General features: G+C 35.2%; 1 protein-coding gene across 2 annotated transcripts; it reads left to right on the top strand.

Moving 5' to 3' along the window:
* LOC129271230 (mediator of RNA polymerase II transcription subunit 26-like) lies at nt 1-13,089 on the top strand. Of its 2 annotated transcripts, none has more exons than XM_054908610.2 (3): nt 1-258; nt 5,778-5,852; nt 7,697-13,089. In XM_054908610.2, the coding sequence occupies exons 1-3, from the start codon at nt 196-198 to the stop codon at nt 9,083-9,085; spliced, it is 1,527 nt and encodes a 508-aa protein (XP_054764585.2). In that variant the 5' UTR covers nt 1-195; the 3' UTR covers nt 9,086-13,089. The 2 variants fall into 2 exon arrangements, with proteins under 2 accessions (XP_054764585.2, XP_054764587.2); XM_054908612.2 differs by lacking the exon at nt 1-258 and adding an exon at nt 567-831.
* The last annotated feature ends 747 nt before the right edge of the window (nt 13,090-13,836 follow it).

Here is a 13,836-nt window from a genome sequence, read left to right as displayed (position 1 = left end):
ATAATTTTACATTTTGTTTCTCCTGTGAAATTCAGTGTGTGGCGCCTAAATGTGACGTCATATCGCAAGTTCCTGCCGCGATTTCCCATAAATCACCGCGCTGATATGTGAAAGAAATATCCGCGATGTCTGGATACTGCCTTTCGAGCAGGAATACGGCACTAGGGCTCCGTTTGGCTGCTTAGAAATGGTCTAATGCCGCCAACCCCGAGTCAGATAAAGGAGCTGCTGCTCAGTGCAATCGACAAAGATGAAAATGTAAGCATTCACTTTTCTTATTTTTATGAGGATTCCTCACATTTTGACTTAATTCGACAGTCTTTCATCCACTGATGATTGCAATGATATTCCGCCATAGCCAGCCGCGTGCTAAAGACGATCATTTTTTTGGAATAAATGTCGCAGATTTCGGCGAGAATTCGTCGCAAGTATTGCCTGTCAAAAGACGTCGCCATATTCAGATTGAAGCTTGACTTCTGTAGACAAAACTGGTATATATTCCAAGTCGACTTACGGCAGATTTTAGGTCGAATTTAGCGTCAATTTGAATGTTGTCACGATTTTTTAGAACGGCGAAGGTCCATGTACACGGTAAGCTCGCCTGCCGCAGAATGAATTGTTGACCCATTCGGGGCCTATGAGAGGTCTCGCCGAGCGCATGCGCAAGGCTAATGGGATCCCACGTCGGTGAATCCACTCAATAGAATTTTTCATAATGCAGCAGGAGAGTCAAACAACGCTGCTCGGGCGCCCAGCCACAGCGGCTTGATCAGTCGGAAATGAACCGCAGGTTTGGCAGTGTGGCACTCCGCTCCTTCGCTCTTTCAGCTGGTGTGTATTTGAACACATGAACATGTATATATGTATGGTCATGCCCATTGCATGACTGGAAGTGGTATCACATTCATGCCTGCAGTCTGGCTTTGCCTTTCCTTTGCCATTGGCTTGGCTTTTGCCATCAATTAGTCAAGACTAACTTTATGACTATGTTCTATCAATATTTTATTAAAAAGATAACTTTTTTACAAGTAAATTTACCTTTGCTTTGAAAGTTTTTGGGAAGAAAGGAGAGAGTGTGAAGAGATTCCAAGACCAAGTTAAATACAAGTCAATGATTATTTATAATAGGGTCTATAAGACTCTAGAACTCTACTGAGTTGTTTCAGATCTAGACAAATAAAAATGTCAATCTAAATATAGTCTAGAGATCAGCTTGCTAGAGATCGTGTACATTTATTTTGATGTTAGTGGATGGTGGAAGTGGAACACTGTTCTACTTCTAAACTAAAGTCTTCAAAGGGTTCCTCCTTTGTGGGTCTAAAGAGATAAATCGTAACGTCTGCTGCCTTCTACATGTACCTAGAAAGGATTCGTGCCAATTTGATGAATACTAGATCTGATTATATACATGTATGTTGGCCATTTCATGAAATATTCCAGAATCCAGTTACTGCAAGAAAGTGTGGAAGATATATTCCTGGCCATAAGTTAAAAAAAAGAGAGAATCAAAGAAAGAGCTCATGCAATTGTTTTTTAATGCCTAGAAACTGCCCTAGTAAACTGGTCAAATAGATGCTCAGATAGGATTCATAGGAATTTGACACTTTTTTTAAATTCTAGGATTTTTCTTAGATTTAGTTCAAACAACATTATCTGGAGGTGATTCATTTATTTCAGCCTCGGGGGTTTTATTAGAAATATGGAATGAAAACAGAGAGGGATAGAAGGACAATGCAAGTAGTAATGCACAACGAGTATAACATTAACAAAATCACGATAAAATATACAAGTAAAGCATGAGATGGATAAAGAAGGCAAATTTTGTAAGATCAAAGGTAAAGCATATGTCGGATAAAACAACTATATTTTGTGATCAAAATGAAATCATTCACACCCCAAATATGAGATTGATAAAACTTAATTGCATATTGCAGTTTGGATTTGTCCCAAAATTGTTGCATTTCCAGATTTACCACTCATCCTAAATCAACCAGTTTTATAGTGTGGATTCAGACACCCTTATTTCTACTTTTATATCAGTTTCATCAAAACATAGATTTTGATGAGAGATGCAAAACTAGACTTACAAAGTTTAAAGGGGAAGTCTACCCCAACAAAGTGCTGATACAGGGGGGGGGGGGGATAAACAAAATTGATTACCGGTAACACTGCTGAACATTTCTTCAAAACCAGATGTGAATTTTCATTACTATTTATTTAGAATTTCTATAGAAAAAATATTGCTTTGATAATGAATCAAGAAGCAGGGCTTGACATTGACTTTAAATTTTGGTAGCCAACTGGCGGATCAAAAAATGATTTGGTGGACTCAAACACACAATTTAAGTGTGGTCCACAAAATGAAATGAAATTTAGCTTACAGATGGTATTTTTATTGCTTTTCCTCATGCATCAGCCCAATACCTACACATGTATGTTGATGAAAGGGAAGATCGTTTTACACACAAGAAAAAAGTCTCCTAGATGCATCACTGGTGTGTTTGGAAGTTGTGTCATACTGTCATTTATATTTTCAAGAGTAAGCTCTAGATATTTCTTGAAGGTACCTGTATATCAAATCAATTGTATGTTGCTAGAACTTACATGTAAGGTGGTTGTTCATACATGTAATTTGATTTTTGTTCATTTTCATTGTCTCGCCTGCATAGCATAGTGAGATTGTAGGCGCCGCTTCTCTGTCGACGGCTGCGTTATCAACATTGAATTTTTAAACAAGGTTAATTTTTTGAAATCTCATGAAATTTATTGTTTTATAAAACTTGGACATGAGGGTAATCAAGTATCACTGATCATTTTGCGTGTGTTTCAGGTCGCATTTATAACCAAGGTCATTTAGGATCAATGAACTTTGACTATGTTTGGGCCTTTGTAGTATCAACATTGAAATCTTAACCAAGGTTGAGATTTTGAAATGCCATTATACATGTAACTTCAAAAGTATATTATTAGATTGAGAGATTTGTGGTAACATCATGTAGGTTAGTCTTGAAAAGGATTGTTGGTTTGTCTTTCTAATAATATAGCTCTGAAATTTTTTTTATTTTCAATGTTTCAAGCACATAGGCTTTGCTCTTCATCAGAGCAAGCTTAGTCACATAAACACAGAAAATGTTGGTGGGTTGAATTGATTCAACAAACATCCACCCGCCCCCCCCCCGACATTTTTAGGGTTAAAAGTATATTATGGACTTGTGTCATGGGGACATAAGGGTAGTTAAGTATTACTGATTGTTTTGAATGCAATGACACAAATTTCATGGCAATATAGGGGCAAGTTGCCCATATGGATTGTGATTGTAGGTTTTGCAATAGAGTACCGTAGTGTGACGTCATCAATCTTCACTTTTTGTATTTCATTTTTTCTTATACCATATTTTGGTAGAGCATGATGAAAAACCCCCACAACCCAAATTTGGTGAGAATCGGTCATTTGGGCCCCAAGATATGACCTCATGAATTGAATACTTAACTAACCCCATAGAAGTCAATGTACACTTATTGGCCTGGTTCTAAATGTTAGGAACCAAGCCAATGATACATTAACTTCAATGGGGTGAATTACATTGTATTCATGAGATCATATCTCAGGCCCCCATGTACCGATTCTCGCCAAATTTTGGAAGTGGGTGTTTTTCATCATGCTCTACCAGAATATGGTACCTAAAACGCTCAAATGCAAAAAAAAAAGATTCTTGTGACGTCATCACTTCGGTACTCTGTACATGAACAGTTGTGTTCACAGTGCAGCTCTACTACATGTACAGACCTGCCAACCAGTACGTTTTAGCCATATTTAGTACGTTTTTGCAACCAACATACGGCAGTACGTTTTTTTTCATAAAACGTACACAAATATGGTTATTACTATTAGATCAATGTAATTTCAGGTAACTTGGTTTTTTTTCAATCATTTTGTAAAATCCAGGGTGAGATATACACAAGTTTCAATGGTTTTTTTTTTCATCTGCAAGAGCAGTGCGCATTTTAGCTTGCATGCAGCTTGAGCCCCGTGATGGGCGAGTGCGCCAAGCATTTTATTATGAAATACACTTTTTTGGGGGAAAATACAAAATATTTATCCTACACGGTAAATATACTGATTTTTTTGTCAAAAAATACTGATTTTGGGGGATAAGAATACTGAAAATGCAAAATACAACTTGGCAGCTCTGCATGTATTTAGTAAGGGTCCACAGAGCAATATCTCAGCTCATGATGATTATGAGTAGGCCAACTAATTTTTGTCTCGCCGCTTTTCCGACGGCGACGGCGGCGTCAACATCAAATCTTAACCTAAGGTTAAGTTTTTTAAATGACATCATAACTTAGAAAGTATATGGACCTAGTTCATGAAACTTGGACATAAGTCAAGTACTACTGAACATCCTGCCTGAGTTTCAGGTCACATGACCAAGGTCAAAGGTCATTTAGGGTCAATGAACTTAGACCATGTTGGGAAAATTATTTTAAAAATCTTAACCGAAGGTTAAGTTTTTGAAATGACATCATAACTTAGGAAGTATATGGACCTAGTTCATGAAACTTGGGCATAAGGTTAATCAAGTATTAGTGAACATCCTGCTCGAGTTTCAGGTCACGTGACCAAGGTCAAAGGTCATTTAGGGTCAATGAACTTTGGTCAAGTTGGGGGTATTTGTTGAATTATTATCATAACTTTGAAAATCTATGAATCTAGTCCATGAAACTTGGACATAAGATTAATCAGGTATTAGTGAACATCCTGCCTGAGTTTCAGGTCACATGACCAAGGTCAAAGGTCATTTAGGGTCAATGAACTTTGGCCAAGTTGGGGGTATTTGTTGAATTACCATCATAACTCTGAAAGTTTATGGGTCTAGTTCATAAAACTTGGACATAAGAGTAATCAAGTATCACTGAACATCCTGTACGAGTTTCAGGTCACATGACCATGGTCAAAGGTCAATGAACTTTGGCCGTGTTGGGGGTATTTGTTGAATTACCATCCTAACTCTGAAAGTTTATGGATCTAGTTCATAAAACTTGGGATATAAGAGTAATCAATCATCACTGAACATCCCCTGTGAGTTTCAGGTCACATGACCAAGGTCAAAGGTCATTTAGGGTCAATGAACTTTGGTCAAGTTGGGGGTATTTGTTGAATTACTATCATAACTTTGAAAATCTATGGATCTAGTTCATGAAATTTGGACATTAGGTTAATCAAGTACCACTGAATATCCTGTGCGAGTTTCAGGTCACATGACAATGGTCAATGGTCATTTAAGGTCAATGAACTTTGGCCGTGTTGGGGGTATTAGTTAAATTACCATCCTAACTCTGAAAGTTTATGGATCTAGTTCATAAAACTTGGGATATAAGAGTAATCAAGCATCACTGAACATCCCCTGTGAGTTTCAGGTCACAAAACCAAGTCAAAGGTCAGTTAAGGTCAATAAACTTAGGCCATGTTAGGGTAATTGTTGAATTGCCATCATAACTTTGAAAGTTTAAGGATAGAGTGAATGAAATGTGGACATGGGTGTAGTTGACAGTCTTAAGTCTCCGTTCAAATGTCATTTATGGTCAATGAACGTGGTATTATGTCATTTTATGAATGGTGTTTTTGTGAATGATTATTTTATAGTAGTTTTCAAAGTTAGCACTGCTGCTATATTAAATTGCGTAATGCAGGCGAGACTGCCAGAGGCGTTCCACTTGTTTAATTAAAAAATCATTTTGGGTCTCTTTCTTCCTGTTATTTTTTTTTAATGCAGATTGTTGACATGGGCAGTGTTACAAAAGCAATCTCTCTTCTGGAGAGCAATCCAATCACCAAAGATGCTCTGGAGGTAAGTTTCTTCTGGATTAATGCAAAGGAGACACTATATAAGGGCAAAACTTACTTTGCAAATGTATTTTTTTTTTTTCCTTTTTAGTTTTACTGACAAGTTTTCCTTAGGTAACATTTACCAGAGTTACTGCTTATTAACCAATTAGAACCAAGGATTTCTCTGTATTTTTCGATTGAGAGAAAGAAGATTTACAGAAAATCTTTATAAATTGTATATTAAAGGTCAAGTCCACCCTAGAAAAATGTTGATTTTAATGAATAAATAAAAATCAAACTAGCATAACAGTGAAAATTTCATCAAAATCGGATGTAAAATAAGAAAGTTATGACATTTTAAAGTTTGGCTTATTTTTCACAAAACAGTTGGATGCACAACTCAGTGAGATATTTCTTTTGTTTTTTATTGTTTGAATTATACAATATTTCATTTTTTACAGATTTGACAATAAGGACCAACTTGACTAAACCATATATTATTTAAACAATAGTAATTCCACATGTTCAGGGTGTAATTAATATTTGTTTCACTTGACATTGAGGAGAAAATAAGAATATTTCATATAATAAAATACAAAAGAAATAGTGAGTGGATGACGTCATCAGTTTCCTCATTTGCATACCGATCAGGATGTGCATCTAACTGTTTTGTGAAATTAAGTGAAACTTTAAAGGAAACACAAACCCAAGATGAGAAGCAATCTTATTGGAAAGAATAAAATAAGAGGAACAATTTAAAACAAGTTTCATCAAAATCGGTTGTAAAATAAGCAAGTTATAGACGTTTAAAAAGTCTTCACTTGTACTTTCACTTGGGATCCTCATATTGGCAAACATGCTTTAAAATTGCTGATTTTGTGGACAACTCTCCATTTGTTTTGTACACAATTTTTCAGATTTTCCTCATAATCTTTAAAATTGCATATTGCGTCCTTCTGAGCATAACATATGTCATGGGGAAAATATAATTCAAACCACATCGTCAAGGTCAGGAGGAGATGATGTGAAATATGTAATATAATGGGGAAAGTCTGAAAATTTGTGTACAAAACAAGTGGAGGGTTGTCCACAAAATCAGCCATTTTGAAGCATGTTTGCAAATTTGAGGATACCCATAGAAAGTACAACAAGACTTTTTTTATAAACGCCCATAACTTGCCTATTTCATAACCGATTTTGATGTAACTTGTTTAAAATTATTCCTCTCGTTTTACTATTCCGAATAAGATTGCTTCTCATCTTGGGTTTTGGTTTCCTTTAAAATGTTGTAACTTTTGTAACTCTTATTTTACATCCAATTTTGATGAAATTTTCAGTGTTTTGCTTATTGGATTTTCTCTTTTTATTCAAATCAATTTTTTGTTGGGTGGACTTGTCCTTTAAGGCAGCATTAAGCACTGGAGTCATAAATGTAATTTGATTATTATGCTAATGGCATTCCACAATTTAATGGATGATGATAAATCAGTTTGAAATTTTGATATAATTACTCATCATTCTACAAGCAATATTTGGAATTTGGCACACCTACATTTATCACTCTTGCAGTGAATATGCTACATGTAGATATCTTGTTTTTGGAATGTGATAAAAAATATCGCCATAATATAAGTATCCATCTCATGACTGTATATCGCAGATAAAACTCTGCATGTTGGGTGGGAAATGCAGTCTTGTTCATGCCCGATTTATCATATTTGTGAGGTGTTATAAAAACTCTTTTGATATATTTAATGTTCAAGATAAAAAGAGTTTTTAGAAATAAAAAAAAATGTTTCATTTACCCAGTACCAAGTCCTTATAAAACTTAAAAATCATCATCCTCTTCTTTTTCTTTGTCTTTAGGAAACAAGACTCGGAAGGCTTGTCCAAATTGTGCGTAAGAAGGCTACAACAAGTAATCTCAAGAAACGATGCACAGCTCTGATAAAGCAATGGCAGTCTCAGTTCCTTCCTCCAAGTGCAGTCAAGCCTTCAAGGACAGAGTCTCCTGTACCAAATCAACAGGAGGCCAAAGGTCAGGAAGGGTCATCGACCTCCGATGGACAGAAACCAAAGCCTACAAAGCAGACAGTAAATGCCACCCCTGTGGATAAAAATAAAAGTGAAAATCTGCGAAGGAGAAAAAGACAGCCTGAAAACTCGCCGTCCATTTCCCCTTCATCACAGGCTCCCCCTTCTAAAAGGTTAATATCATCTCAAGGGCAATCTCCTCTATTGCAAGGTGAGGGAAATGGGCAAGATGACTCTGGTCTCAATGGAATGTCTTCAAAGAAAGAACCTGGGAGAAAAAATATTAAAGATTCAGTTAAAACTGCTTCTCCTAAGACCAGTGTTCCTTCACCTAAGCCTAAACTCAGCATAAACAAAGACAAAGGTTCACTGAAGAAATTAAAGTCGGAGAGGTCTGCCTCTCCCAAACCTAGCCCAAAGGATTCATCATTAAATTCAGTATCTCCTTCACTGCAGCGCAAATCAGAGAAACATGTGAAACTGAAGGGAGCATCACCTAGCGTTGTAAAGGTACAGTCTGACAAGCAGGGGAAAGTTTCACCAGCTCCTCGTTGTGTAGCCATCGGAAAGAAGAGAAGTTCTTCCCATGAACAATCTCCTAGACCAGTGAATGATTCATCTTCTTCCAGTTCACCAGCTGTTACATCTGGACCTTCTCTGAAATCCACAGGTATTTTCTCAACAGACTGGGACTCTGCTGGTTTCTGCTTCGGGGAAAGTGGTGGGGAATCGTCCCGGAGTGCAACACCCAAGGATGTGTGCAACACCCCTAGTTCTTTGAAGCCTTCCTCAATTTTTGATTTAGAATTTACTGATCCTGTTTCATCTCAAGTGTCAAACAGCAGCCTGTTTGACAGACCAATATCACCCGCAAGCTTTGTTGAGGAGCGACCTTTGACACCAATAATTGATGCATTTAGTGAAGAATTTCCTGAGAGGACAGAGTATAGTCATCCTTCATTTGACCCTCAGGAAGAGGAGGATGAAGATGAAAAGGAGGAGACAATGGTTAATGTGATGGAAACCCTTGAAGATGAACCTATGAGTCCTCGGTGCCCTGTGCTTGAGGGTGATATAGATCGCATTCATAATGAGGAGTGGGAGGGGGTGAATGGTTGTTACAACGATATAGGTGAATGGTTCGACTGGATGCAGTGCCTGACTGTAAATACAGATGAGGAAAATTCTATACAAATTCTACCGTATGTATGTATTGATTAGCGAAATATGGATGTTTATTGTAAGTTATTTTCATATGACTTGAGAGAGTGAACCTTTTTCCTAATTTCCTACACACTATTTCTCCATTTTCTTGTTGTTTTTTCCATGTCAGATATTTTCTTGGTGCAAATACAAGGGAACTTATGGAAGTGATAGTGAAGTGTATTTATTCATTGGAAAATTGTATTGGACAGGAGATACAGACTTGAATTGACAGTTACAGTTATCAAAGTTTTAGAACCTAAAACAGCAAATGTCCTTAAATTTAACTTGATTGATATAAGTTATGCTCAGGTAGAATACTTTCTGTAGGTTGATAGAATACATCACTTTGCTAAAGAGTTAACATTTGTAAAACAGGGTAAGATTTTCTGTATTTGGGGCTTTTTTTTTCTTTTTTTTTACCAGGAATGATCTAGACTGCCTCCTTCATGTGAAGAACTACTTTGTTACATTCATTCATTAATATACAAGGAGGGAAATAAATTGTCCCACTTTTATAAATGAAGTTTAAAAAGTGTTTACATAGGTATTAGAAATTTACATTGATTTTATACCAAAAGGTCTGATCAGCAGCAGCATCAATCATCGTCACCATCATTATCATCATCATCATCATTATGACATCATCACCATCATCAATCACCATCATCACCACCATCATCATCACCATCATCTTCACCATCTTCACCATCATCTTCACCATCATCATCACCACCATCATCATCATCACCACCACCATCATCATTTATTAATTGATTTAATTATGAAATTTGTCTGAGGTCACTTGCAATACAGAGCTATAGAGAAATAAAGTGGTGATATCACAATACCACCATATTTTAGAAATAAGATACAATGTATATGTGCTTTATTTTTGTCTTTACTGGGATTTTTTTGTTGTTGTTGATTTACTGCAGCTTTCTTCACATCAAATTAAATAGAAAATGGGAAATTATAAAGTGAGTTTTTTAAAAAAAGCCTGTACCAATGATATGTGCCAAAGTTTGCTTTTGATATTACTCGAGACAAGTTCTTAAGCAGACAGAATCTGCTAGTAGAGAATAATTTTTCCTTTATTTTACACGTTATATGCAGGTCTACTTATTGTACAACGGTATTAACAAATTCTATAGAGTATGAATTCCTATTGAAATGTAATGATAATAGATGTACATCATGTGTAGATCCAAGCTCAATGTACTGTATGTTATTAAATTGCAGTTTTAAAACCATATTTCAAACTTTTCTAGTGATAGTAGGTATGTTTCTATGGTCAGCTCAGCCATATACAATCTATAGAATGCAATATAATGTACGTATGAAGGTAATCAATTTCATGACATATGACATGTACACTGACATTGAATGAATAGACAAATGTTGTCTATTAAGAAAGTTATTGTAAATTAAAGGCTAAATTTCTATTACACCACTACATACATACATTTAATTACAGGGGCAACGACGTATTAAAGCGACCTGCCATTGACAAATCATGGGGAAATTGAATCAATACGAAATTTGCAAAAGGCCAATTGACTTGCATAATATAATCCGACCATCATGAGAGCCCATCGGACTAATGCGATAAAAGTTCGGACAGCACAAATTTTACCGAACTCATGATCGTTATTTACTTCGGGTCGTCCCAGTTCCAGTTTCCAACAATACCAATTCCTAGACTCTTGGCAGGTCTCTTGATTGCTAAACCAAAATAATATCCTCTGTGAAGTTACATGTATCAAGTGAAAACAGGCAGTTTAATTCTGGTTAGTTAGTCTACTAACTATTGCTCTCCTATATTAGACCTCCCAGACATGCCAGCGGAATCCCTTCTCTGTCCTGAGGTAGGCCTTGATTTCCCCATGATTTGTCAGTGGAAGGTAGCTTTAAGAGATGATGTATGCTGGTAACATGTATTTATAAGGATGGTTCATATTAAACTTGGATGTTTTAAAAAGGTTGAAAAGCAAATACTGTATTTTTTTTATTTTATAAAATGAATTGAGTTGAACATGTGACACAAGGATATGCATAAATATTTATCTTAGTTCTGATTATATCGTACAATGTGTATCCCCCTATTAACTGCTCTGGCTTGTTGGCATTATTTATTTTTGTAAAAAGAAAAGACTTTGTGCTTGACTTTGAAAAGTATTTTGTTAGTCTGTATGATAGTCTGTTGGACAGAAGAGGTATTTTTGTACTACATGTATTGTGTGTGCATAATTTTTTCAAAGTGTGTATTACATCAGCAAAAACTAACACGGTATAGACCTGTATTAGGTACTACACGGTGTAAAAGAAATAGGATCATAAGCTTGAGTATTGATAACTTGACATTGGCAAGGAAAATGTGGTTACAACTTGCTGATGAAGGTGAAATTATTGTTGGTTTCAAAGTTTGATCCATAATGGCACACACTTTCCCTATAAACACAGTTCAGTTTAATGTTCTCCCATTGCCTACAAGTGAAATATGCAGAAATGCATACATGTAAATGCAGTTCTTTCTACATTAAATTTATTTTAAAAGACTGCAAAGCAAGGCATACTGGAAAAAAATAGTTCGCAGGCTATGTAATTTCTGAGAATATTGAGAATATATGCAAATGAGTTTTATCAATTCTGTTTCGTTTTTTTTTTTTCAAAGAGAGTAATTACATGTACACCGACAGATAATATGGGAAATCTGTCCTTTAATAGTACCCAATAAGTCAGAAATACACTCCCCATGTATTATGTATATTGGGCTTCACCTTAAAAATTTGTCACAAATACTGTAATCCAGTGATACGATAATTTGTCATTGAAAAAAATCTAAGTTGTCCAAGTGTTACAGTTGCACTTCAAGTCCAAGACTCTATCATAGATTTGACCAATCAACTTGCTTTATGATGTTTTCAAAGGGATATTGTGAATACCTTCGGGATGACTAATTGCAGGACTTTTTGTGACAATCCTGGCTTCCATATTTAATGAAGTTGATCTGAATCATTTGATTTTAACTGTTATCTTTACATGTACTGGTACTTGGAAGGGAAAATTGAGTCAAGAGTTTGTTTTACATATATTGAATTGATAATGCCAAATATCTAAAATTCCTAAGTAAAATACATTCCTCTTGATGTGACATCAATGCATTAGAGATTTAGTGGTAGAGGAAATTAGTTTTAATATTTAGAATAATTGAATTATCTATTAGCAAAACAATATGTAATATAACACACTTCATTTTGTTTGCATTGGTTTATACTCTAAGGATAATTTTTTGGTCACATTTAGAAAAAAGAAACTTTTAGAAATTGAAATGTCTGGCTTCATGAATATTATTTCATGAAGTGTATTTAAAAGTTAAATAAAACTCATTCGATCAAGATAGAGTCTATTGACTTTATCAAACAATATTTTCAAAAATAAGTATGTTCTAATGTCATGAATGAGAAAAGTTTATTTTTAAGGAAGAAATATACAAGTATGTAGATGCATATGAAGTTAAAAACAAAAAGAAGATAGCTCTTTGAATGCTATTTTTTTTTTTTTTAATTAATTACCCAAGTTTGTGGTTGTATCTCATAGAGGCTAATGTAAAGATGTTTTGGAAAGAAGTCAAAGTAAAGGTCTTGTTAAGCACCGTCATCATACCTTAATGATAATAATTATTTAAGAAATTATGCATATTCTTGTTAATGTTTACCTTAAAACCACCTCATCTTTAATATTGAACAATGAAAATATGTTGTCTTCAACAGTTTGATACATTGATTGAACTATTATTTTATAAAGAAATCAAACGACAATGACAAGACTTATAAATTTAGAAACATCTTCAAGGAATATATGGATATTAATGTTCCCCTTGAGTATAAGCAATATGTATTTTGTTTGTGCCTTCTTTAGATAAATCATCCTTATATTATAAAAACAAAAAGAGGATTGCCACGATTGTAACTAATTGAAATTGATTATGTGATTTTTTACGATTAATTTTTAGAATGGAATGTGTTCATGTAATGTTTCTTCATTCTTTGCATGTTATGATTATTATTATTTTAAGAAAGGAAGGAGCACCAGGCCTGAATGTTGCATGTTAAATGAATGTGTGAAATACACTATTCTGCGAGTGGTATCCTCATGATAAAAAAAATATGGCTCTAAAGAGCATTTTCTAATCATTTTGATTTTGGATCTTCATTATGAGAAAAATAAAGAGTGAAAAACATACAAAATACTTGTTTTCAGACTCTGTGGTAAGTTTGATGCCTATGCTTTTTAATTATGACATTATTAATAGTGGCGTATCCAGGGGGGCACATCCGGCCCATGCCCCCCCCCCCCCCCATTGAGAGCCATAGTTAATGTAAATATGCCGTTTTTACACAAGTGTGCCCCCCTTTTTTAAAGTTACAGGATATATTTTTATGGGAATATGTTCATTTATTTTTATTTTTTGTTTCTTTATTTCAATTTTTTTTCTCAGGAGAATGTGCCCCCCCCCCCTTTGGAAAATCCTTGATCCGCCCCTGTTCATTTACGGTTTTTGCCTTTTTTTTATAACCAAGCCCACCAAAATCTTAAAGGGTTGGGGGGTAGAAAACCTACGGTGACACATTTTTGTCTCGGTTGAAAAAAGGGTATCATAGAGTTATACATCTCAGAGGTAGATTTCTTATACATACTCTTCATCCCTTTCTTCCCTTTTCTACTTTACATTTTTTCACTGCTCTAAAAATTTTAGGGGCACTTGC

Source organism: Lytechinus pictus, chromosome 11 (genome assembly GCF_037042905.1).
Source record: "Lytechinus pictus isolate F3 Inbred chromosome 11, Lp3.0, whole genome shotgun sequence".
NCBI classification, from domain to species: domain Eukaryota; kingdom Metazoa; phylum Echinodermata; class Echinoidea; order Temnopleuroida; family Toxopneustidae; genus Lytechinus; species Lytechinus pictus.
The sequence above is the reverse complement of the archived record's forward strand: the minus strand, read 5'-3'. Positions and strand labels throughout refer to the sequence as shown.